Below are 22,783 nucleotides of genomic sequence, written 5' to 3'. Positions count from 1 at the left end.
CTGAAAATCCTGGAAGAGTTCTGCTGGAGGGAGAGTCCACTACAAGCAACCCACCCAGGGCGGGCTCCCCAGAGGAGCAGACCACTTCTGAGTTGCATCTGGTCTGCCTTTATTTGTCATGGAAATGCAGGACAGCCTACAGAGAAGAGCCTGACTTGGAAAGAGCAGAGGAGAGTTTTAGCTTTCAAAGGCTACATTAGAAATAATGAACTTCTCAGTGTGAAATGGTTCAGTTATTAAAGTAGCAACACTGAGATGCAGATAGCACGGACTACTGAAAATCCTTTATAATCGTGTAAGTTGTCTCTTTTCTACTAGGGTAGATTAGAATTATAAAAAGTAAGAATATCACCATTTTAGGTTACACACATAAGTGCTTTAATTAAGCAGACATTAGTCCTGATTTCTAAACAGAGCTTTGTTCTTAAAGTATCCAATGTAGTACTTGTATACACTTGACAGGTCATGTATATTTTATGTCGAGCGCTGGTTTTGATGCAATTTTTTCATCAAAACAGCGAGCACTCCCTCTACAAGCATTACCACAACTAAAGTGGTAAGATCTTTCAAGATAGCTTTTTAGGTAACAAGTTTCAATCAGCATTAACGGGGAAGGGGAAATACGGACACCGCACGGCACCGTAAGGCGGTGTCGGCAGCTTACGTTGGCAGGGCTGCAGGGCAGGCGGTGACCGTCCCTCACGATACTGTCACTGCCGCCCCGGACCCCCCCACCGGCGGGGCGACCGGAGACGGGTGGCGGGGCGCGGGGGTACCCGGCTGCGGCCACGGCTGTAGGCGCTCGCCCGAAATGCTCTTTTTCCCCCCCCCCCGTTTTTTCCTCCACGTGACACCGATCCCCCGTGCTTTTGCGCGCGGCCCCGGCTTTCACAGCTCCCCCCGCCCACCAACAGCTCCCGGCCGGCACCGGCACCCGCTCCCCCGCCGCCTCCCCGGGCCCGCAGCGCAGCTCCTACCCCGCCGGGCCGAGGCCCGTGTCCCCGCGGAGCCGGGGGCAGCCGGGAGCAGCCGCCGCCGCCGCCCGGTACTCACCGCCTCGTCGGTTATTCTGCTGCTCTCCCGGGACCCCGTGGCCCTGGCGGAGGCCGAGGCGGCCCCGGATCGCGTCCAGACGCGGCGGCCGCTGAGCGAGGGGGGCTCCAGGGAGATGAACTCGGAGCTGGAGTCCATGACGTCGAAGCGGGAGCGGCGGCGGCTGCGGGAAGCGGCCGGCCCAGCCGGGCGGGCAGTGCTGCTCCGTAGGACCACCATGGCGGCGCGCGCCGGCCCCGCGCCCGCTCCAGCCCGCGCGCCGCTGGGGCGCCGCCTCACGCCGGATTCCTCCGCCTCACCGCCTATCCTGCCTGCCTGCCTCCCTTCCCCCCGCCGCGAGGGCCGCGGCGGCTCCTGCCGATCCCGCCACCCGCCCTCTCGGAGGCCGATGGCGCGCACGTTCCGCCCCCTCTCTCCGCGGCTAATTTTCCCTCCGGCAGCTAGTCCCGGCCCAGACGGCGGAAGAACACGCTGCGCGCTTCGACCTTTCGATATTTTTGGCGCGTAAAAGTTAGAGTAGGTTGTTTTGCCGGCGCGGGATTGGCTGGGCAGCGTGCGCTACGCCCGCCCCTCCTCCGCTTCCCGCCGGTAGGGGGCGGGGCCGCCGCTTAAAGAGGCCGCTCTCCCGTGCGGCCGCGGCGTGGGGGGGTGGTGGGGGTGTGTTTCTTGTCTTCCCATACCCCGCCTTAGAGGTCCCGGGTTGAGAAGGGCCCCGCTCCCCGCTCCCCCCCCGGCGGAGTCCGGCAAGCGCCTGAAGGCGAGCCCGGATGGCGGCCGCGTTTCCTCGGGGAAGGCGTAGCCGGTGGCTCCCGCCGCGCCCAGCACTTCCTGCGCCGCCCTCGCCGCCCCCCCCCGCCGAGGGCGGCCATGGCGCGGCCGGCGGCTGCCTACGAGGCGGCGGTGCCAGCCCGCCCCGCCTGCGCCTACACCAGCTGCTACTGGTAAGGGCCGCCGGGGCCGGGCCGGGGCAGGCGGGAGCCATCAGGCCGGTGTCCTGTAAGGCGGGAGTCCTGTCAGGCCGGTGTCCCGTCCCGCTCCCGCCGCGGGGCGCTGAGGCAGCGAGAGTCCCCTGTCGTGTCAGGCTGAACCCGGGAGGGAGGCTGATTTTAGCTAGGTGTGTCACCTGGAGAGCCCCAAATGGAGTCCGTGCTCGGTGGCTTCCAGCAGGCATCGCCTCTCGGCTTGCTTCTGCTCACTAGAAATGGAGGGGGGGGGAAATAATCAACTCTTGTGTTTTACAGCGAAGAAAACGTTTGGAAACTTTGTGACTACATCAGGAGTCGAGATCAGTACCCTTTAGAAGAATTTTATGCTGTTTTCATATCCAATGATAGGAGGATGGTGAGTCGATGAGGTGTGATCTGAATGCAGCTATGGAGTGATTCAGGCCTTTAGTCTGCAGCCCAGCCTGTGAGACGTGGTCCAGAACCCTCTTGTCGCTCATTTTGGCTCAGAGGCATACAAACCATACCTTGTAAGATCTTTTAGTTGTCTGATGTGTTCAAGACCATGGGAAGAGGCATGAACGTGTTTGTGTTCAAAAAACATGTAGATGTGGCACTTCGAGCCATGGTGGTGTTGGGTTGACGGTTGGACTTGAAGATCTTAGGGCCTTTTCCAACCTTAATGATTCTATGATGTCTCTGTGAGCTGTGGGAGAATTCTTCTCTGTCATCTGTCAGTTTAGGAGAACAACTATGTTACGTGGTCCAGAATAGCATCTCCGACTTCATGCTTCTGAAAGATAGAAACTAGAGAAAATTTTCTGACTGCAGCGCAAATGTAAGCTGAGGAAGTGGATAGGTTAGCCAAGAACTAACAAATTAACCTGAAATCTGTATTAATCTGAACAGTTTTACTAACTCCAGATTTACTTACTTATAACTTTCAGATTCCACTCTGGAAGCAGAAATCGGGACGTGGAGATGAGCCTGTTGTCTGGGTAAGGCATTCTGTTCTCTCTCAGCAATTTTGAGTGCGTGCTTCTCTAGTTGATATCTGTGGCATCAGTCAGGGGCAGTGTCAGCCATCCTTACTGTAACAAACTGTTCCATCTGAACATCAGGAAATGCTTTTTTACTGTGATGCTAACTGAGCGCTGGAGCAGGTTGCCCACAGAGGTTGTGGAGTCTCCATCCTTCAAGATATTTGGAAGCTGTCTGGACATGGTCCCTGTCAGCTGGCTCTGGATGTCCTTGCTTGAGCAGAGGCAGTTGGACCAAATTATCTCCAAAGGTCCCTTGCAACCTCAGCCATTCTATAGTTTTGTATTAATATTTATTATTATTTTACAACAGATTTATAGAGCCTGAATCTGGTGCTCCTTTTTACCATTCATAGTAAATTAACAGCGAAATAGCCTGCAAAATCTACAGGGGACAAACCTTAACATTGGTAACAATACATTACAGATTTGTGAAGATTGTTATCTGGATATTGTTGAGGCTACAAGCCTTGTAGAATTTGAAGTAGATGTCTGTACTTGTAAGAAGTAGCTGTGTGAAAATATCAATATAGGCCTGACACATGACAGAAAAATATAAACATTATATGTATTCAGGTGTCCACCATCAAACTGACCTGTAAATGGTGGCTTTGGAATGACATTTCATCACTGAATGTAATTCAGCAATTGCCACTACAGAATTCCTTTCAAATATGTACCATTAGAGTTCTTTGTTATCTGGCACAGATAAAACTCTTTCTTGTGGCAATTTCTGTTTTTGAAATTCTGCAAAATAATCTGTAAACTTCTGAAGTTCTATGACTTCTGAATCACTCATTCTCTCCCAAAATATTGGTATATATGTAGTAGAAAAAAGGTTTAGTTTAAGAAGAGATCCAAGTGTCATGAAGGTGATCTAAGAAGGAATAGGAGAGTCGGGGAAGGCCACCACAGAATGTGGATTTCTGATGAAAACTCATGGATCAAAAAGTGTTTTAACTTTGCTGTTTCAGTGGATAATAGGATATGTAAAGCTTGTAGTTAATTTTTCTTATATTCTGTAATGGATTCTTCTAAATACTGTTACATACAGTTGTATGTTTATTTTGGTCTCACAAAATAGCTTGCCTAAGACCTTCTTCATTCCAATCCCTTTGTGGTTAGGATTGTTTAATATTGAAATAAAGTGTGAAATGACAGTGCTTCAAACTTTTTGTGAGTGGATTTAATGTAAGCTTCAGTAAGCTGTTAACAGATGCCTTCAGTTTAATTTTGGAAAACAGCACTGTACGTACCTGATACCTAACACAAGTAACTCCCATGTCTCCAAATCTCCACCACACCTGTGTTTCTTACAAGTTAAGGAATAAAACTGCACCTCGGAACCTAAGCATCAAGACAAAATAGTTACCTTGAAAAAGTGTGATATAGTACCCATAGGCATTTTTTTCCCAGCTTCAAGAGCTGCTACAGGAATTTGTCTTACTCCTGCATTCCTTTTGATCTGCACCTCTTGCTCCTTTTTTAGTTACATGCTGTGTTTTCAGCTGCTTCTGGCAGCTAAACACTCGACACTCAAATTCACAGACCGTGTTACTGCAACAGGTAAAATATCTCTTGTTAGAAGACATCACTAGATAATTTTAATGTTAAGCTTTCATCATATCTTGTTGTAAGCTTTTATTTAGTTAGGACTGGGTTTAGGACAAAAATGCTTATGCTGCTTGACTTTTGTGTTTTGGTGTGGGACATGAAAGAGGTTTACTGTTTTCTTAGAAGTAACATACACTTTAGTTTAGCTGTCCAGGCTTAAATCAAAGGAGGCTGGAAAGGAATGGGGAGAATGCCAAGGTTTCTTGAAAGGCATGATGGGTGAGACAGGCGTTAGGAAATCTCTTGTCTGGTGCCAGAAATGTTACAGGCTTACCACTTCAAGGGCAGAAAGAAGGATTTAAAGAATGGATCTGTAGCTTCTGCTTTCAGGAAGCACTTTTTTCTTCACTCCCTTTGCCAGTTTCTCATTAACAGCTGTTTAACTAATGGTAATTACCCTTCTTCCCAGGACTACCATGTTATTTTACTTCATGTTTCCAGCGGGGAGCAGAACTTCATTTATGATCTTGACACAGTGTTGCCGTTCCCATGTCCTTTTGACGTGTACAGTGTGGAGGCCTTTAGGTTGGATGACAGCCTTCATCCAGAATTTCACAGGTGATGCCATAAAATAAAGGCCATGAATGTTATTTTGTGAAATAAAGGCTGAATTTCTCTTTGTAGATGCATAGTGACAGACCTTCTTTGCTATACGCCAGTAAAATAAATGCACTGTGTTATTTTTTTAAAGCTCTTTACTCTAGTCATCAAAAGCCCTTTCCTACTGTAGTGTCTTGTTAGCTAGTTAGCTGCGTGGCACAATGCTGCTGATTTATGTATTTAATGAAATTAATGCTTCTTGATGGGAGGAAAAGGGATCTTGTTCTGAGTGACTAATGCAATGTTGTATACGTGCATCTTTTGATACAAGTTTGCGTTATTATTTAGGAAAATCAGAATGGTTCGAGCAGATTTGTACTTGAAGACGTTTGCTTCAGACAGATCTCATATGAAAGATGCAAATGGGAAATGGCAGAAACCTCCTCCTTCATACCCTTGCATTGAAACAGCAGGTAAGCTGCCAGAGCTCCTTTTCCCTGCTTATAGTGCTGAATGATGTAGTCCAAGACGTGCACAAAAAATAAACACGCTTCCATAATGTGTCTGGAAGCACTTCCAGCCAGCTGTTATGGTTTAACCCTGTCCATCAACTCAGCCCCACCCGCTGCCTGCTCACTCCCGCTGGTGGGATGGAGGAGAGAATCGGAAGGGTAAAAGTGAGAAAACTTGTGGGCTGAGATAAAGACAGTTTAATAGGGAAAGCAAAAGCCACATGAGCAAGCAAAGCAAAATAAGGAATTCATTCACTCCTCATCAGCAGGCAGGTGTTCAGCCATCTCCAGGAAAGCAGGGCTCCATCACACATAACGGTAACTTGGGAAGGCGAACACCATCACTCCAAATGTCTCCCCATTCTTTTTTGTTCCCCCAGCTTTATATGCTGAAATATGACATCCTATGGTGTGGAATATCCCTTTCGTCAACTGGGGTCAGCTGTCCTGGCTGTGTCCCCTCCCAACTCCTTGTGCACCCCCAGCCTACTTGCTGGTGGGGTGAGAGGCAGAAAAGGCCTTGGCTCTGTGTAAGCCCTGCTCAGCAGTAACGAAAACATCCCTGTGTTGTCAACACTGTTTCCAGCACAAATCCAAAACACAGCCCATGCTAGCTGCTATGAAGAAAATTAACTCTATCCCAGCCAAAACCAGCACACTGGCTTATTATTTCATATTGAAAAAAATAGGGCTATGAAGCGTTTGGACTTCCTTTTCTGAACACATAAAATCTAGCATGCCTCCTGGCATTTACCATTATCAAACATTAATTACTGATCTTTATAAACTGAGCAGAAAATGAGAGGTAAGTAATACTGTTCTCTTTTTACTGCAGGGAACAGAAGCAAAGAGGCCAAATAAATTTCTTAGGGGTCACAAAGGGAATTTTTAACACACGGGTTATACCACACTTCAGCTGGGAGTTCTCATGCTGCCAGAGCAGGTTATTTTGACAGGAGGAAGTTTTCAGGCTCTGCTCAGTGTGCTAGGTTTGCCTGCACAAGATGTTTGAGGTTTCTCTACCAGGTGAATGGACCTGAGGAAACAAAGGCAAACCAGCAAGTCAGCAAATTTTTTCCCAAGCCTTAAGCCTCTTTTAAGTGGTAGTCTAGATAATAGCCTCTGGGCGAAGCAGAGAGAGAATTAAAGACTTGGCATCTCTTCTCTTCCATGGAGCTGCTTAAACCATTCTGACCACACAGCATTTCAGCTGATTCTAACCATGTGTTTCGCAAGCTGGCTAACATTTGTCGTGTTTGTTCTCTCATTTTCTTCCCAGATGGAGAAAAGTGTGGTGAGGTTTTGCTTTGAAAGATTTTTCATGTTACTGCTCTGCATGTTTGGTAGTGTTGCTTCTTTAACAATGCAGTACTGCTATGCAGTTATGTTAGAGAAGGCAGGGTCAAAGAAACCTGTTTTGTGTTTAGGCCCAAGTTTGTCATGGTTTTAAGTTGCTGGGAAGTTAATTCTCAGTCTTTGCTTTGGCTTCTAAGGAAGCCTGGTGTTTCACACTAGGGTAGGAATCAATGGTTTGCAGTTAGCTGGAGCCTTCTAAATGTTGAGGACCATATTCCAGCTTCTGTTCTTTGCTTCTTGTCATGTTGCCAGGCTCCTCTAAGAAGGTTCTGGCTCTATCTTTTCTGTGTCCTCTGATGTAGATGTAGACAGCAGAAAGGTCTCTCCTTTGTCTTCTCTGTTTAAGCCTGAACAGGCCCAGTACTGTTAACCTCTCCTTGAATATCATGTTCTCCTGCCCCAAACAACTTGATGCTCCTTTTGTGGGCTTGCTCCAGTATTTCAGTGTTTTGGGTTTTTTTTACTATTTGAGTAAACAGATCATTTTACTGTACAGTTTTTGTACTGAGGAGCCCCAAACTGGACAAAATTCCACCTCTGTGCTGATGCCTTTGTCTCCTCGTAGTTGGCTGAGTGTTGCAGATGAAAGAAACTGTTTACCCTGCACCCACTGAGGTGGAAGGCCATTCACTGGGTAGCTTCGAGGTCTGGGTCAGAACAGGAATAGATTGTATCAGATGTAGGATGTTCAGTTCAGGTTGTCTTTCACTCAGCACCAGTTTCTCCTGCTTTTGTGGTTTGTGTTCCCTGTGTTCACTTGAGATACCTTATAACGATGCAGGCTTCAATGTGCGTAATGCTGTAAGTCAGTGAGGAGGCCGGGTTTAACTGTTATGGAACAAGCATGTGCTTTAACTTCTGGCTGAATCTAAGTCCTGTGCTTCGGTGATATGGTTCTGTAGATGAGCACATGTCTGGTGGGCCAACATATAGGTTTAGAAAACATTGCTGACAACAAGTGGAACTGGTAATTCTCTTCCTTTAAAGACTGGTAAGGCAATGTCTCAGTGCAGTTTTATCAGGCATAAAAGTGCCTTATTTTAAACTTGATGGAAAACTGGGTGGCAGGTGGCAGACCTTTTGTTACCATAAAAGAGCCATGCCAAATTCCATTGCAGATAACTGTTTTCTCTCTGTTTCACTTAGAGTACTCTGCTTTCCATGTTAGCTTGTATTTGCACAAGATTAAATTGCTTACATGTTTCACGCTAGAGGTGACTGCAATTTAATGGCTGATGGAATTGACCTCATATTGTTTTAGTATCAATTTATTTGTGAGGCACATTAGATCTGCTGTGGTTTAACCCAGCAGGCAGCTAAACACCACACAGCCATTTGCTCACTCCCCCCACAGTGGGATGGGGGAGATAATCAGGGGGAAAAAAAAAGTAAAATTTGTGGGTTGAGATAGAGACTGTAATAGGACAGAAAAGGAAGGAAAAATAATAACGATGATAAAAGAATATACAAAAGAAGTGATGCACAATTCAATGGCTCACCACCTGCCAACTGATGCTCGGCCAGTCCCTGAGCAGCGATTGCTGTCCCCTGGCCCCCCCTAGTTTATATGCTGAGCGTGATGTCATATGGTATGGAATATCCCTTTGGCCAGTTTGGGTCAGCTGTCCTGGCTGTGCCCCCTCCCAGCTTCTTGCTGGCAGGATATGGGAAGCTGAAAAGTCTTTGACTGGTGTAAGCACTGCTTAGCAACAATGAAAATGTCCATGTGTTATCAACATTATTCTCATCCTAAATCCAAAACACAGCACTACACCTGCTACTATGAAGAAAATTAACCCTGTCCCAGATGAAACTAGGACAAGATCATAGCATTATGTTAATTTATAGTGGTGGTGGTGTGGGGTTTTTTTTTTTCTAATTTTGTTGTCATTTAGAGTATATTTCTAAGCTCTTGAGAATATAATTACAAAAGCTGTGGTGGGTTGATCCTGGCTGAACACCAGGTGCCCACCAAATCTGCTCTATCACTCCCCTCTGTGGCAGGACGGGGTGAGAAAATATAACAAAAGGCTTGTGGGTTGAGATAACTCAGCAATTACCATCATGGGCAAAACAGGCTCGACTTGGGGAAAATTAATTTAATTTGCTACCAATCAAATCAGTGTAGGTTAATGAGAAATAAAACCAAATCTTAAAATGCCTTCCCCCACCCCTCCCTTCCCTGGGGGCTCAACTTCACTCCCAGTTTCCCTACCTCTTTCCCCGAGCAGCACAGGGAGAGGGAGAATGGGGCTCCAGTCAGTTCATCACACCTCATCTCTGCTGCTCCTTCAGCAGGAGGACTCCTCACACTCTTCCCCGGCTCCAGTGTGGGGTCCTTCCCACAGGAGACAGTCCTCCACAAACTTCTCCAATGTGAGTCCTCTCCATGGGCAATAGTTCTTCATGAACTGCTCCAGAGTGGGTCTGTTCCATGGGGCGCAGTCCTTCAGGAACAGACTGCTCCAGTGTGGGTCCCCCACTGGGTCACAAGTCCTGCCAGCAAACCTGCTCCAGCATGAGCTCTTCTCTCCATGGGGCCACAGGTCCTGCCAGGAGCCTGCTCCTGCATGGGCTTCCTACAGGGTCACAGCCTCCTTCAGGCACATCTACCCAGTCTGGCATGGTGTCCTCCACAGGCTGCAGGTAGATGTCTGCTCCAACGTTAATCTCCACAGGCTGCAGGGGGACAGCCTGCTTCACCATGGCCTTCACCACAGGCTGCAGAGGAATATCTGCTCCGGTACCTGGAGCACCTCCTGATGCTCCTTCTTCACTGACCTTGGTGTCTGCAGGGTTATTTCTCTCACATATTCTCAATCTTCTCTCTGGCTGCAATTGTGCCAGGGTTTTTTTTTTTTTCCCCCTTCTTAAATACGTTATCCCAGAGGCACTACCACCGTTGCTGATGGGCTTAGCCTTGGCCAGCGATGGGTCTGTCTTGGAGTCGTCTGGCACTGGCTCTGTTGGACATTAGGGAAGCTTCTAGCAGCTTCTCACAGAAGCCACCCCTTGTTGCCTGCCCTGCTACCAAAATCTTGCCATGCAAACCCAATACAAAAGCATACAAGCTTCTTATATTACTTCCCTGTGCTATATGTCTCCTTTGGTGTTAAAGAAACACTTAAAGACTGAAAAAGTAAATTAAAATGTATCGGTCTTTTTTAATATATGAGCATTGTGCTGTTAAATGTGCCCGTGAACTATTGGTATTTAAAGGTAATCAGTGCTCTGGTACTATTGTGTTGCTGCAATTCTATGTGCTAAAGCATATTAGTTACATTTATATACACTGCTCTTCTTATCCTACGGAGTTTTAAAGCTTTTAATGAACTTAAAGAGACAAGAATGTTTACTCTTGATACTAAAATGTTGCCTCTTCCAGAGCAAGGCAGCTGTTAAACCTGAATAGGAAATTCCATAGTATCCAAGTCAAATGAAAGTTAAATAGGACCATAGGTAGAGCTGGGACAGGACACTGGGACCAGTGATACTTTTTATGAAATATACCAGGAAATGTTTAATGACCATGAATTCCTTTTGCAATGGAATCTCTATCAGTAACCAGTTCAGCATTTTTTTTCTTAACTCAAAAGGAATAATTCTTAAACTCTGTTTGTGTTGCTCATGGGGGTGCAAAATAAAGTGTCTAAAATAAGCTTGAGTCACACATTCCAGTTCCACGCTTAAAAAAAATTGAAGTTGGAACTAGGCCATCATTTTTAAAAGAGCTGTAGCATCTCAGGGTGGTCCTGACGTACCATTCAGTCAGTAGATGGCCCAGGTGTGGCCAGGGAGTGTCTGACCCTCAGGTCACTCTACTTGTGACTAAGATAACAGCACAAGGGGAGTTTTTTCCCAAAATGTGCATGGCTTATCCTGAGATCTGAGTGCCCCCAGGGGGCTGCACCACCGCATTCCATCCCCTGACCAAAGTCAGTCTGTCTCTCCACAAAGTGGTGGTGTGGTCACCTCTCGCCTCTGTGCCTATAAATAGACAATGCCGCATTCTAATTTTAATTTAGGGGACATTTTCTCATGTTTCATCAATCTCCATAAGTATTAAAGCTTCATTAAATGTGGTTAGACAACATTATACATGCGGGGGGGGAGGGGGTGTCCTTGTGATAGTATAACTTGTTTAGCCATTCTCCAAACTCTGATGTATAAAACAATGTAACAATAAGCAAAATAGCAAGAGTCAGTAAAACTACAGTGGGGTGCAGCATCAGGTTCAGCTCTCCAGTTGTGGCTGGAGACCGTCCAAACAGGACTTCCCACCATTGATGTTCTCTAGCCCTTTTAACTTTTTCCGATACTCGATGTACTTCTTCCCCATTATGATGGACCTTAAGAAGAATATTTTGTCCCGTTTCCTGTGCTTGTTGCAGGAGGTTTATCAAATCAGGACGGTGGAGTGGTCACTTGACTGAAGTTAGATTCAGTCTGATAGGTATTGGTTGCAGCTCGAGATGTAGGATATAATCAAAAGACAAATCTTTGTGAGTAGTTATGGGTACAGAAAAATTCAAATCACAATCAATGATCATAGAAAAGTTACAGACGTGTAGATTAGACTGGTTGGTTAGGTTGTGAACCAAATCATTTATTAACAAGGATTCACGCAGTGTTCTCATACATACACATCCCTTCCCAATATACATAGCTAGTTTTAGGAACCTCATTGGGATGTATTTCAAAGTGGAAAATATTTTGTTCCGTGTTCAAAACAGATATCTTGAGCTTTAAGGCTGTTACTTTCGCAAATAAAACCTTGTGGTTCCTGCACAATGCATGCACTTACATCGTTTGACACTTCCCCTGCTTTTGATGGGCTCATACCTTATGTTCTAAGGGATAAGAGTATGGTTCTGTTGTGGTTTAATCCTAGCATAATGACTGGGTATATGGTACGTACCGAAGCATTGCATGTAGTGAGGACAGAGGCGACACTCTTAGAATCATAGAATGTCCTGAGTTGGAAGGGACCCACAAGGATCATTGAGTCCAACCCCTGTCCCTGCACAGGACAACCCCAAAATTCACACCATGTCCCTGAAGGCGTTGTCCAAGTGCTTCTTGAATATCGCCAGGCTGGTGCCATGACTGCCTCCCTGGGGAGCCTGTTCCAGGGCTCCACCACCCCCTGGGTGAAGAACCTCCTCCTAATACCCAACCTAACCCTCCCCTGGCACATCTTCCTGCCATTCCCTCGGGTCCTGTCATCGGTCACCAGAGAGAAGAGATCAGCGCCTGCCCCTCCTCCCCCCTTTGTGAGGAAGCTGCAGACAGCAATGAGGTCTGCCCTCAGCCTCCTCTTCTCCAGGCTGAACAAACCAAGGGACTTTAGCTGCTCCTCCTATGGTTTCCCCTCTAAACCCTTCACCAACTTCATGGCTCTCCCCTGGACACTCTCTAGTAGCTTTATATCCGTAATGCACTGTGGCGCCCCAAACTGCCCACAGCACTCGAGGTGAGGCCGCACCAGCGCAGAGCAGAGCGGGACAATCCCCTCCCTCGCCCGGCTGCAGCGCAGGGCCTGATGCACCCCAGGGCACGGTTGGCCCTCTTGGCTGCCAGGGCACACCGTTGGCTCATGTTCAACTTGCCACCGACCAGAACCCCCAGGTCCCTCTCTGCAGAGCTGCTCTCCAGCCTCTCCTTCCCCAGTCTGCGTGTATACCCAGGGTTGCCGTGCCCCAGGTGCAAAATCTGGCACTTGCCCTTGTTAAACTTCATATCGTTGATGATTGCCCAGCTCTCCAGCCTGTTCAGATCCCTCTGCAGGGCCTCTCTGCCCTCAGGAGTGTCAACAGCTCCTCCCAATTTTGTGTCATCAGCAAACTTAATTAGTATTCCTTCAAGTCCTGCATCCAGTAATTTATGAAGAAGACCTTAAAGAGTACCAGCCCTGAGATGGATCCCTGCGGGACCCCGCTAGTGACTGGCCACCAGGCCAATGTAACCCCATTTACTTATGGCCCTTTGAGCCCGACCTATCAGCCAATTGCTCACCCATTGCATTATGGGTCCAGCTGTGTGCTATTCAGTACTCCCAGTCCCGTTCCAAAGATACCAATCACATCTTTTTGATCGTTTTGGAGAGATGAGGGTTCGTCCATGTAACTGTGCTAGCTAGCCAGTGTAAGGCAGAACCATCTGATCTTATTGCTGGTACATTAACGTGCAGTGTAAGTTCCACCCTTTTTAGGGACCGGCTAGGGTTAAAGAGTACTCACTGTTGTCCTATGTTCTTACTGCTTGCCGGTGGTGATGTCAAGGGCCATGGCTCTACATTGCCATTTCCCTTTTTGTCCTTTGGGCTGAGGCATCTGTGAATCAAATACCCTTGGTTGGCCTACTCTCAGTTAATGGTGGAGCATCCATAACGGTTTAAAAGGTTGTTGCAAAGATAAAGGGTCAGTATTTACAGGTATCTGTAATTTGGAGACTTTGGTGTGTCCTTCAGTTAATTGCATATTCTCAGCAGCTCCTGTTAGGTAGGCATACCATTTTCTCAGTGTGGGTTTTTGAGCAATTCCTTCTGGAGGAGCAGTTCCTTTTAAGGTTGCCTCCAGTAAATTTAACAGTCTTCTAGTCTGTACAGGCTGTCCCTGATGTATTTTCTCAACCTGTTTCACAACTCTAACTAAGAATAAAAGCCTTTTTCCCATTCAGAGTATCATTCTGTCTCTGTAAATGCAGTTGTACTGAAGTCGTTCGTGCCATTAGGACCAATCTGTAACAGGCTGCAATAAGCATGTTCAGCAAATCCTCATTATACAGTGGGGATCAGAGGGGTGTACAGGTCCAAGGGATTGCTGTTTGCAGTTCCTTCATTAGGGGTTTTGTAGTTTAATTAGGCTCTGGTCCATTCCCATAGCTTTCCTTTTCGTAGGAGGGAGTAGCGGGGTCTGGCTATAACTGAGAATCCAGGTATGTTTTTCCTCCAATATCCTAACGTTCCCAATGTTTGTTGGAGTTCCTTTTTGGATCGGGGAGGCTGCAAAGCTTCTGTCGTTTCCAAGGTATCAGGAGGACTTGAAGCACTACCAGCACTTCTTGGGCGGGTCCCTGACACTTGTCTAGTGGTATGACTACTCCAGCATTATTTAAGGTTTCCCATACAGAAGTGGCTGCTCTTCTTACTGCCTCTGGGGAATCACCCCCAATCAGAATGTCATCTATGTATTGATAGAGGCGGGTTTCTGGTGGAATTGATATTTGCTGTAAATTTCCACCAGTGCCCTATGAGCAATAGTAGGGGAGTGTTTGTAACCTTGGGGAAGCCTGTTAAAGATATACTCTACTCCTTCCCAAGTAAATGCAAAACGGGGTTTATCATGTTCTTGCAAGGGGACTATAAAGAAGATATCCTTGATATCTAAAGCAGCCACCCATTTATGGGCGGCTGCTTGTAGAGTGGCAGTTAAGTTTGCCATATTAGGAACTGCTGCTGTTAAGGGTGCAGTGTTGGCATTAAGATGCTGATACTCAATTGCAAGGTGCCATCTACCATCAGGTTTGCGAACAGGCCATACGGGAGAATTATATGGAGAATGTGTCCTAAAAATAATTTGTTGAGACTTCAAGTCTGCAATAACAGCTGAAATCCCATCTTTGGCTGCAGCCGGCACTGCATACTGGGGAGCATTATTGAGACTGGAGTCACCAAATGTGGATGTCAGTAGGTTCCACCCCGAGACTTCCAGATACGAATGACCATATACTGCCATTTGGTAGCTGCCAGGTTCGTTGTGTTAAAACATCAAACCCCAGCACGTTTTCATAGTAAACTTTTACTGCAAAGAGAACTGAGCTTATTCATTTTTCCCCAGGATGCCAAATTTTTACTTTAGCAGTGGGGCATAATTCACTGCCACCATCAATGCCACTTAATTTAACTTTAGGTCGGCCTGGATGTAATCCTAAAGTGACTGCATCAGCTTGGGTAAGAATAGGTATTTGTGCTCCTGTATCTATTAGGAATTTAGTTGGGTTTTGGTGAGGACCTACAGGAAGCATAATATAAGGGCCATCGTCACTTATCCATTGATGAATTTTCCAGACAGGCAGGCCCAGTAACTGTCCAGAGTCTACCTGTTTTTTGGTTCCTGTTTCTGTGGTTCCTTCAACTCCCTTTGCAAAGGGGAGAACAGATTAGGAGGTCCCATAGAAGCTGTTGGGGGGGGGCCAAGTAGCAGCTGACAGTGCTGCATCTTGCTTTCAAAAAGCTTCTATCAAGCTTAGAATAACTCTAGCTGGTTGTCTCTGAATAGCAGCTCTAGGGATACCCATTGCCAGGGCTTGTTTCCATAATTCATAATTCCTGGGCCCTCTGAAATGTTGATTAATGGATCCCAGTTCTCGAGAGTCACTCTGAGGTGTTTGCTGAACCTGTCTAACATTTTGACCTATCTTTTTTGTTCCACGGGACACATCATCCCATCCCATTTTTCATCCATGATTCATGATGTCATGCATTAATCCTGCCCAACTGGGGAGGTTTCTTTGAAGTAAGGTAGCTTCCTGGTCATCTTCATCACTGACAACATCCCTTCTGGCTAACAGAGCATTAAAATCTGTGTCCCTCTTGATCTCGTCTCATTTTAAAATAAGATAAGGCTTAAGCATGGCAGGGGCTCCCTTTATTAATGGCTTTAACATAGCATAGTGTACAGTTTCTGAGATGGAAACATCAAGGGAACTACAGTCATGCACGGCCTGAATACAGGCAGCTTTTGTAATAGCTGTGGAGAGCTCATCCAAAGATCTAATGGGTATTAACAAAGGCCCTCCTCTCTCCAATATATCTATTCCACCAGCCCAGTATGCCACCCTACTTGTTATTGAGTGGGGATTGCTCAGGTGGTCAGGACCAGCATTGAAAAAGACATCAGGGCCCCAGCAGCCATTAGCCTCATCGGTGTTCAGTAAAATTCTGTTGCCCCCAGTAAGACACGCTCTCCATAGGTGTTCGGTTTCTGAATCCCAGAATCCCAGAATGGCAGGGATTGGAAGGGACCTCTGGAGATCACCTTGTCCAACCCCCCTGCCTAAGCAGGGACACCCAGAGCAGGGGCACAGGAACATGTCCAGGCGGGTTTGAATGTCTCCAGGGAAGGGACTCCACAGCCTCCCTGGGCAGCCTGTGCCACTGCTCTGGCACCCTCACAGGAAAGAAGTTTTTTCTCATATTGAGGTGGAACTTCCTGTGTTCCAGCTTGTGCCCATTCTGGGCCCATTGCCCCATGTCCTGTCATTGGGCACTATGTTTCAGTTTCTCCTGGCTTACAGCTGTGTTATTCTTGCAAATTAGCCATCTGAATCAGGTTGAATGGGATTGTTTTGCGAGTACTTGGGCCTCTCTCTCCCTGTGGACCTGTTTGCAATTCAGTTTTTATCATGGGTCTGGCTATAAACTGTGGAGGTTCAGGAGGATATAGGGGGTCATCCTCATCTGAGCTGTTATTATCAGAATTGTTCCAAATATTACCATCCCAGTCCTCGGGTGATATGATCAGTTTTCTGATTTTTAACTATGTCGCGGGGTGGCTTCGGAGGGAGCTTGCATTAGCAGCATTTCAACATGTTCTAATTGTTGTTCTTTCCATTGAGGTTCCTTAAGTTGTTTTTGCAGTTGTTCTATTTTTACTGGTAGCAGCAGTTCATTAGTTTTATGTCCTTCTATTTCATCCTGCAGATCTTGCATTTTACGGGTTGTTTCCCCTGTTTCTCTACATGCAGCTTCTAGGCATGTTCCCAGCATTTTGTAGATTATACCTTTATCTTTCCCATCTTTAGTTGAACCCCTTGCAGCATTTAGCTGCTTCTCTATTGCTTCACAATTATACCAATTATCATGGGTCTATTCTCTTGAGAAGCCAGGGTTCGGGTTAGTACCATATTTTCATAAGTAACCGGTGATACTACTTGCCATCCTGATGACTACAACAAATCGTCGCAGAGTAAGATTTTTTTACACAGTTTTGGTGTAGCAGCTATTTAGGATTTATTAATAGTTTTGAGACCGATCACAAAATTAGGTTGTATAATTCCTAAGCATCATCCAGTTTAACGGAGCAGTTCAATAAAATTTGTTACAATCAAAATAGCGACTTAAAGATTCAAGAATGGCAAGGGTCACCTGAAACCTACAGCAGGGTTATGGGGTTTAAATCAAAGCACACACATACACAGACCAATGAGCAAACAGGTCTAAATCAAATTGCACATGTAGACACAGACACAGAAGTTAACCAGTGATCAAAATTTCCCTTTTTGTGAGTTTCATGAATTGTTCACTATTACGTGCCAGCATTCATCAATGGACAGTCAGTGAAACTTGCGAAGTCAGGACTTTGAGTCCTCACAAAATTGCAGATTCTGATCCTTCCATCCTTGCAAAATCTACCCTGAGAGGCATCCCAGCTCAGGGAGAGATACTGGGTCACGCAGCCTGCTGCGGTCCCGGAGAGCTCCAAGGGTCTCACTTTTGGATCGCTATTTTTGGATCTTGAGATGATTGGCTTTGGTCAGTATTTCCCATTCTGGCCACAACTGCTGCTGAGTCATTCTGGTACACAACTCATAGAATCATAGAATGCTTAAGGTTGGGAAAAATCTCTCAGATCATCAGGTCCAACCATCAACCCAACACCCCCATGCCTCCTAAGCCATGTCCTGAAGTGCCACATCTACATGTGTTTTGAACACCTCCAGGGATGGTGACTCCACCACCTCTCTGGGCAGCCTGTTCCGATGCCTGACCACTCTGTCAGTGAAGACATTTTTGCTGATATCCAATCTAAACCTCCCCTGACGCAGCTTGAGGCCATTTCCTCTTGTCCATTCAGGCAGCAGATGGCCCAGGTGTGGCCAGGGAGCGCCCGAGAGGGTACTTGTGACTAAGATAACAGCACAATGGGAGTTCTTCCCAAAACATGCATATCTTATCCTGAGATCTCAGAGTGCCCTGGGAGCTGCACCACCACAGCATTATTTAAAACAAACAAATGAACAAACAACCCCAAACCAATGAACTGAACAAAAAACCACTGAAACTCCTCAATATTTCATCAGAACTCACATGCTAAGCATTAGCCTTTTGCAGCTGGCTCTAGTTTAGCCCCAGGCCTCTGTTTCTTATTGGCATTGCTCTGGCCTCTGTTCTACTGCACTGCCGTGCATGCCAGGAGAAGCTGACTAACCTATTGGGGTGCATAGTGCCTTCTCACCCAGCCCTATCCTCAAAGCAGCTCTGCTGGAATAAGCATACCTGAGCTGCAGCAGATTCCCTTGATCCCGCCTCATTGCCAGTTGAAAGAAAACAGGGACAAGTCCGGTATTTTGTTCAAATAATAAAAATTAAGAAGATAGGATTTGGTGCACAGATTCATCATTCTAGGGCTGGCAAGCCCAGCCTGGGGTTTTCTTTTAAGTCTTCTCTACGCAAATTAATGAGGTCTGACTCTGCTTATCTTATGAGTCCTGATGAGATCAGCCCTCCTTACTGCAAGCCTGTGTAAAATACAGCTTGCACAGTGCATTTCAAAATTACTCAGAACAGATGGTCTTACTGCTTATATACAACTGTTAGCATCAGCTCCAACACTGAAAAGCGTTGGCTTGAATTTCAGTTCTCCCTAGGTGTTTAGTAGCACACTGGCAGGATTTGTAAAGGCTTTTTGTTCTGTTATTATTATTAAAATTCCTGGTAGTCATAAATGATGGGGTTTTAATTGGTTGGGGTTTTTTTGTTTGAAGAGGGTGAGTAGGGCAGTTGAGAAATTCTAGAGGCGCTGTGTGTGGCACATCTATGTAACAGGCAAGCTGCTAGGCAGAGGCCAGGCAGATGTCTGCAGTTTCTTTCTGTATCTCCTCTCTGAGGTGGTGGTAGGATCCTAGTGAAAGCAAAAAAGAAGCACTGATACGGATATAAGTAGCTCATAAGCACTTCTTGGGAACCTTCTGCTCATCTCATTTGAGAATAAAACTCCAGTCTATCAAGTTAGGTCCTTACTTCATGAACTTTTGTGGAAATAAAGAATAAAGTCAGGATAGGGGCAAACAGGTACAACTAAGGATAGAAATATTTAAATTCTGTGAGTGGCTTACTGAAATTACACTGCTTTCTGTGAAAGATAATTTAAGGTGACCAGCTTTGTTTTTACACCAAGATGGACCAAGGTGGTTTGCACAGCAGGTTGTGTCTCAGCTGTTGGGACAGCACCCTCCAGCTGAGTGTGGAACAGCCTTTCTGACTGCCTGCAAAAACACTTCTCTCCCTGCTCAGGCGAGGAAGGGAGGTCTCAAGAGAACTGTAAATGCCTATGGAAGTGTCTGAAAAGCCCAACTTTCCAAGAATTTTAGGTGCCTCCAAGGTTAAGCAGCAGCAGAGCTGATCTTGGAGGCTTTGTTTCAGACTTGCTCACCTCCAGCAGCCCTTCAGCAGCTGTCATTACACAGTTAGTCCAAGGTCTGTGAGCCAAGGCTCACAGGCTTGTTTGAAATATTGCATTCTAAATACTGTTGGCAGAAGCCACAAGTATCATGGCTAACAATGCCACCCGGTAGTGTGTGGCCTTTTAGTTCATCCCTGCTCAGGGCAAAAGTGTCAGATTTGATTAAAGAAATAAAATTATGCAGAAATCCCAGAATGTGCCAGCTAGGTCTCGTTGACAGTGTGTGTCCATAATTAAGTGGGTTTCATCAAAGGGGAAGCATTGGCTCAGCATGCACAAATGCAAGCTAGCATTATATGTAAATCTTAAAAAAAAAATTCTGCTGCTCTTGACCTTGTATAAATGTTGTATAAGGCGTTCTCCTCCTTGCTGTTGTGGAGAAATCTTCTTGGTTTGTCAATTAAAGCATCCAGATGTCTCTTTTGTAAATTCTGCTGTTTGCCACTCTTCATCTGCTTCAGGAAGAGGACTTTGTGGTGTTCACATGCATTTTTGCCGAGCTGTTTCCTAAAGCTGCAAGGTCTAACATAATACGCATGGCATTCGGATACAGCACATGAGTAAGAAGAGAGGCACAGAGAGACGGTTCCCTCCCGAATTGAATAAAACGGGAGAGGTCTCACTGGTTTTTTTCCTATGGATAGCTCTCATACTGCTTCAGTGCCATCTACTGACTGGTTCTTAGACCATCAGCTCTTCACAAGAATGTTCGTGTTTGCTTTGTTAAAACATTTTTTTTCCTTTCATTAAACTTATCTGGTGGACTGTGTTATGCTCTGCCACAATCCTCCTGTATTTAAAGGAATATTTCACTTCCTACAGACATTGTGACAGCAACTTCAGAGTTGTTAACAGCAGCAGCTGTGTTTGTAACTCTACCGGAACAATCCCCTTTGGGCTTCTTTACCATTCACAGAGCAGTTTTATGAAATTATTATTCTACGATGCTAGGTGCACATAAAGCAGGGAATTACTTATCTTTCAAATCTTAAACTGTATGAAGAATCATATTAATTTTAAAACAAAAGCATCTGGGAGGGAAACACAAGTTGGGAATTGGAGGACAGGTTTACCAGTCTATCAGCAAGTAAGAACTGTTATCTGCTACTAATTGTTCTAGAGTCACAAAAGAAAATTGCTGGGCTTGTGCTATTTTAAATCCCCACATAGTCAGGCAGAAAATGGCCCTCTTCTACCAGACTCACTTCAGCAGTAGGAAGATGCTTGGCTGGCCATAAGGATTTCCAACATGCAGAGCCCAAACAAGTTAACAAGAAAATAATTAGGGGCCAGAAGTTGGAAGTGGTGAGAGCTGGGATTAGGCAAATCACAAAGCTGTGCCTTAGTGTAGATGTGGCGCAAAGAGAGGGCTTTGGGGGCTGGATCATGGCTGGGACTGCTGGGTCTGGGACTCCCAAACATCATCTTCCCTTCCTTGCTTATGCTGTCTGTAATGGTAAGCCTAATTACACAAGCTTTTTGCAGCTGAAGCAAATTCCGTCCTATGGATTTTATAATCCATTCATTAGAGCCTACTCTTGTTGGGGTCTTAAGCCTTAAATGCACACATGAATCATCCGTGTTAAAATACTTAAATACAGCAGGGAAAGCTATAACAGTAAATCCAATGGCTCTCCCACTCTGTTCTTTAAACTCATTCTCTTCTAGTTTTCTTTTAATGGGCATTTAAAAAGATTATTTGCGCAGATCATCAGTGAGAACATAAAACAGCAAGCCCACAGATGTTTGTAGTCAGAGCTGAATAGGCTGAGGAATCGGAAACCTCTGATCAGCATGGTTCTGAGTCAGCAAAGATTCTACCAGGCCAGCTCTAGAAAAAGGGTGTATGTGGCACTGAGGCACGGAAACAAACTACAACTCACGGAGAGTTATAAAGCGGGTATGTTTATTGCAGCCCTGGGTGCAAGGGGAATCGCTCCTCCTAACTCGCACACCACAAGTCATGATGGACAAAGCGTATATTGCTCAGTTATATACATATGCATTAGATTTCCTGGAACTAATTATAATACTTGCATCTTAATTACCCATGCGTTTTAAGTCCCTTCTTCCACATATGGTCATGAGTTGGCCCATCCAGTAATCTTGTCAGTGTGTTGCAAGGTGTGTTGTTTTCAAGTGGTGTTCTGACTCTTGTCTAGATGGAGATGTCCTTAGTTCCTTTTGTCTTGGTTCCGCCTGGCGCCTGCTGCTAGGTTGTTTGCATCCCCCCCAAGGACGTTCCCTGTCAGGCTTGGGAAGATGATGTCCTTGAGTTCATTCTTGCCTGAGGCCCCTTACGACAGTGGCAGTCCTGAGGCCGTTGCCTGTTTGTCCTGGGTGCTTCTGAGTGGAACCTCAGGGATCATGAGGTGGTTTCCAGACAGGAGTTCTGTAGTTCTGCAATGTAACTTTGTTTAGGCACTTCTTGTCTTGAAGCCTTTCTGACTCCCTCAAAGCAACAAGTTTTAGTCATCATACAGGCGCTTCCTGTTATCTTACAGCCCAAGGCTACCTCATTATCCTGATCCTGGCTAAGTTTTGGCTTGGGCCCCAACATTTGTTGAGCTGTACTAGATTGCATTAGTAACGTTTAACTATTTATTTCCTGAATCAGCACCTAAACCCAAAACTGTATACCAGTACTTTCCACTGACCTCTCTGGGATCCATGAACAGGACAGAGTAGTTTCTGCCTCTCCCGCAGGGGTCAGAGCAGATCAAAGTCCTGGCAAAGAGCAGTCATGGTTATTTTTCCCTTGAAACTGTGGCAGTTAACCTTTTCCCCCTCTGACTTTATTCGGTGGTTCAGGATTTAAAAAGAGCAAAGTGTTTTCCCCCAGCCTAGATTTGTGCCCTTCTTTGCTTGAGCATCCCTCTAGGCTATGGGCTGGGTTAGTCAGACATTTCCTCCTGTCTGCATATTCCGGCCTTGCAGTGGGCTGGGCTGGTGTACAGCAAGGACAAAGTGCAGGGCTGGAGGGAAGGCAAATATAGAGCAAATACTGTAGAGTCTGGGGATTAACAAATTGTAGGTTTGCCAAGGGGCTAATCGTTCTGGGAGAGACCAAGCAACTTCCAGTTCTGACAGCCGCTCTGATCCAGTGCCTCTGTAGTCAGTGCAAAAGCTAACTTGGTTGACTTTGGTTCAGAGCTTAATGGGGGAATAATATCTCCCCTGCTTTTGAGTAATCAGGTTTGTGCAAATGCAGGAAGACTACAAGCACCTGTTGCATTGCAGTTCCCTGTGTTTGTTATTAT

General features: G+C 46.0%; 2 protein-coding genes across 5 annotated transcripts in view; one reads left to right on the top strand and one right to left on the bottom strand.

Annotated features, from left to right (window-relative positions):
• ATAD2 (ATPase family AAA domain containing 2) overlaps positions 1-1,462 on the bottom strand; it is a 41,506-nt gene extending 40,044 nt beyond the window's left edge. For both annotated transcript variants that reach the window (XM_064442130.1, XM_064442131.1), the window contains exon 1: positions 1,054-1,462. In XM_064442130.1, coding sequence (XP_064298200.1) covers positions 1,054-1,272 — 219 coding nt within the window. In that variant the 5' untranslated portion in view covers positions 1,273-1,462. The remainder of the gene's footprint in view (positions 1-1,053) is intronic.
• A 245-nt stretch (positions 1,463-1,707) lies between these two features.
• NTAQ1 (N-terminal glutamine amidase 1) overlaps positions 1,708-22,783 on the top strand; it is a 35,782-nt gene continuing 14,706 nt past the window's right edge. The window contains exons 1-5 of one of the 3 annotated variants that reach the window (XM_064442136.1): positions 1,708-1,994; positions 2,295-2,394; positions 2,945-2,995; positions 5,061-5,209; positions 5,540-5,664. In XM_064442136.1, the coding sequence (XP_064298206.1) occupies positions 1,921-1,994; positions 2,295-2,394; positions 2,945-2,995; positions 5,061-5,209; positions 5,540-5,664 (499 nt within the window). In that variant the 5' untranslated portion in view covers positions 1,708-1,920. Of the gene's footprint in view, positions 1,995-2,020; positions 2,168-2,294; positions 2,395-2,944; positions 2,996-5,060; positions 5,210-5,539; positions 5,665-22,783 lie in introns of those variants that run through there. The other 2 variants (XM_064442135.1, XM_064442137.1) reach the window with 2 other exon arrangements.

Source organism: Phalacrocorax carbo, chromosome 2 (genome assembly GCF_963921805.1).
Source record: "Phalacrocorax carbo chromosome 2, bPhaCar2.1, whole genome shotgun sequence".
In the NCBI taxonomy this organism is placed as follows: domain Eukaryota; kingdom Metazoa; phylum Chordata; class Aves; order Suliformes; family Phalacrocoracidae; genus Phalacrocorax; species Phalacrocorax carbo.
This window is presented reverse-complemented; position numbering and strand designations above follow the sequence as displayed.